At 29.5% G+C, this 3783-nt stretch overlaps 1 protein-coding gene across 1 annotated transcript; it reads left to right on the forward strand.

Moving 5' to 3' along the window:
- The first annotated feature begins 693 nt into the window (after positions 1 to 693).
- On the forward strand, positions 694 to 2162 carry LOC141670420 (uncharacterized). Its single transcript, XM_074476251.1, has 6 exons — positions 694 to 834; positions 961 to 1032; positions 1196 to 1282; positions 1379 to 1498; positions 1698 to 1826; positions 1917 to 2162. Exons 1-6 carry the CDS (start codon positions 736 to 738, stop codon positions 2010 to 2012), a joined length of 603 nt encoding a protein of 200 aa, XP_074332352.1. The 5' UTR covers positions 694 to 735; the 3' UTR covers positions 2013 to 2162.
- The last annotated feature ends 1621 nt before the right edge of the window (positions 2163 to 3783 follow it).

Here is a 3783-nt window from a genome sequence, read left to right on the forward strand (position 1 = left end):
ATATATATACAAATTTAAAATCTTTTTTATAGAAACAAATTCTAACATGCAAGTCCATAACCGAATGTGTACCAAAATCAACAACTCACCGCAGGTGAGTGTGAAAAGACTGAAGATTTAGTATATATTAGTTGTTGACTTGTATCTATAAAACCTCAAACACTCTCATCATAATCAACGTGAGATGTTACAAACACCCCCTCTTATTGGGACGACATCCTCGTGGAGTTCACAAATATACATATGGAACCTAGATAGTGGACTTCTGGACGGTTAGAGCTGTGTAACCATTTATAACATCTAACCCCACAACCGAATGTGTATATTCAATAAAGCTAATAATTTGGTACATATTAGTTGTTGAATTGTATCTATAAAGACCCTAAATACTCTTATTTTATTAATGTGAAATGTTACAAAAATATTTAATAAAGTATAATTCAACAAGGTCACCCGTTTTGAAAAACAAGTGCATGTATAGCACGAGTTATAGACTTGTAGATAGTAACACAGATACTTGTGGATAGAGAGAGAGAAAAAATTCACAATTAAATGTAAGATTTAGATAGTAGCTATAAGAAGATTAAGTAGATGTTGCAGATGTTGTAATAAATAGGGTAGTTAAATCTATTGAGTATTTAAATCTTACTTGGACTTATGATCTTTCCAATTTCTTTCTAGTTGCAAACCTCCTCTTTATATTTTTCATTTAGTTGCTCCCTCTTTCTAATAGCCATGACTTCTTCCATGGAAAAGAGAGGAAAATCTGTGGTGGTAAATGAAGAGAAAGAAATCCTCTGCCCAATGCCTCAGATAGTGTACAATCCATACCAGGTGAATGATTATGTTAATTCATTTTTTTGTGGAAAAACAATTATTTACATACTTGTATGAACATGCTTTTATTAATATTCTAATATTTTAGTTATCATGTTAATTAAAATACTTCATTTTTAGCAGATCCAAGAAGGACAAGACGAGCATAGCCTTTCCGAACACGAAGACAAAGATGTCAACAATCATGAAAAATCTGTAAAATGGAATTTTAGCTTATTTACTTGGCAAAAAAATAACTTTCTAACACAAAAATATTCAATATACCATGAAATTATGAATTTATTTGTGAAAGCAATTATTTAAAGATATTAATTTTTTAAAATATAAGTCATAAATCTAACTGTCCATGGTTTAATAGGAACCAAAGTCGTCTATAAAGGACATAACAAAGGGTCATTATGATCTTTCGGCAAAGGATGAAGAAGAGATAAGGGAGAGAGATGAGGTGACTTATATACACTAGTTTTACCATGTTTTAGGGGTTACTTATTTACAAGCAAGTCCAAATACTATTATTTTAACCAAGTACAAATGCAAGTAGGTATTCAAAAAATCTCCAGAGTATGAAAAACATAAGAACTCTTGGATCCCCCTGTCCCAAAGGGTGAAGGGATGGACTATTGTGACTTGTCAACGTACAAAAGGCGGCAACATGGAAAAGGTAAGATAAATCATATTGTGATTTGCTCACATAATTTAGCCTTTGAAAAATTATATGTAGGTTGTAATTTGTTTTACTTGATGGCTATTATAGTTATTAGCTATTTTATGAACCACATCAAATATTTCCCTAAAAATTTATTTTTATGTGATTGCATCTAAGTGGAGTAGTAATATATACTGTTCAATCTTTTTGTTAGTTTTATTATCAAGACAACTTGACAAGACAGCTTCGTTCAAAGAAGCAAGTCTATAACTTCATACGCTATGGCTTTGTTCCAAAGCGTAACCAGGGACACAGTTCATCAGAAGCCGCTGAGAACCTTGTTGTAAGCCTAACACATACATACTTATATGCACTAGTATGTGTGTATATATATATGTATATATATATCTAATTAAGTAAGCCTTCCATGCAGCCCGAACCGAAAAGGCAAAGGATCCTGACTCCAAAAGAAGCTGTGGAGGAGTTTCTTGCTGAAGCTCGTAGCAATCTCATCAATTACAAAGGATAAGAATACTTTGTAGAAATTTTAGCTTGTGTCATGTGATCTTGGATGTTTTGTTATTAGGAGACAAATTAATCTAAATAGTTATGGTGAGCTTGACTATATTATTGTTCTTTTGTATTTCTATTGCTATGGTGTATGGTTGAATCAAATTATTGGGTGTATAAAATTCAGTTTCATCTGATTCTAAAAAGGAAAGGGAGAAACTAATTACAATGTGCATTATTTACATTTTGGAATAGTGTATCTTATTCCTTTCAAATTTCTTGATATAACATACAATTTTGATCATAACAATGATGCAAATATCTTATATACATTTTAATATTTGAGATGAGTAAGATGCAGGATAATGCAATATCTAAAATATGTAGAATAATTATGTGCACTATATTTGGATTTATCACTACAAGAAAACTAAATACAACCGCACAAATATAACCGACATCAAATTCAACTATTTTCGGTTGAATTTAAGGGTGTGGCTAAATACGACCGTATTTATATACAACTGTATACGGTTGAGTTTAGGCGTACTCCTAAATTCATTCGCATTAGGTCGAATTTAGCCTTACTAATTATAACCGAATAAATAGAACCGTATTTATATGCAACCGTATACGGTTGAGTTTAGCCGTGATCCTAAATTCAACCGCACTCGGTCGAATTTAGCCTTGCCAAAAAATGGAGGGAATTTTCCCGCCAACGAATTTTGTACTAAATTCAACCGATTTCGGTCGAATTATTTTTAAAAATGGCGGAAAATTTCTGAAAAAAATATAGAATAAAATTTACACAAAATTTATATTTTAGTTATTGCAAAAACGATTATTATGGTAGTTAGATATTTATGATTCAATTAATAATTATAGTTTGAGTTTCAATTTATTTTGTATTTGTTTTAAATTATAATCCAACCATACGGATATGAAAATTGTCAAAAAAAAAGTTTACAGAAAAATGTAAATAATTTGAATATTTTAATTTTAACTATTTTTACAAATTGAATTTAGGGGGTGAGATCCTAACACCAAAGTAGTTCGGCCAGTATTTCTTAATAGTGTTTAGTCTCATACTGATATTTTGATTTTTTTCAAAACTTTTGTGAATGATCCAACCTTACAGATGTCAATATCTATATATTTTAGTGATATAATAAAAATTTTAGATAAAAATAAATTTATTTGGTTTGCTATTTTAACAGTCAACTAGTAGTTTGACCAGTATTTCTCAATAGTGTTTAGTCCCATATTAATGTTTCAATTATTTCAAAACAATTTATGAATAATCCAAACATAAGGATGTGAATATCTATATATTTTAGTGATATGATAAAATTTTTAGAAAAAAATAAATTTATTTGGTTTGCTATTTTAACAGTCAACTAGTAGTTTGACCAGTACTTCTTAATACATTTAGTCTCATATTGATGTTATGATTGTTTCAAAATAATTTATGAATGATTCAACCATAAGGATGTGAAGATCTATATAAATTAGTGATATGATAAATTTTTTAGTTTTTATCATATTAATGAATGATCCAACCGTGAGAAGTGCTGGTCAAACTACTAGTTGACTATTAAAAAGGCAAACCAGATATATTTATTTTTTTCTGAATTTTTTGTCATATCACTAAAATATATAGATCTTGACATCCGTATGGTTGAATCATTCATTAATATTTTTAAAAATATCAAAACATCAATATGAGATTAAACACTAGTTAGAAGTACTTGTCAAACTACTAGCTGACTATCAAAAAGGCAAACCAAATA

Source organism: Apium graveolens, chromosome 7 (assembly GCF_009905375.1).
Source record: "Apium graveolens cultivar Ventura chromosome 7, ASM990537v1, whole genome shotgun sequence".
Taxonomy (NCBI): Eukaryota; Viridiplantae; Streptophyta; class Magnoliopsida; order Apiales; family Apiaceae; genus Apium; species Apium graveolens.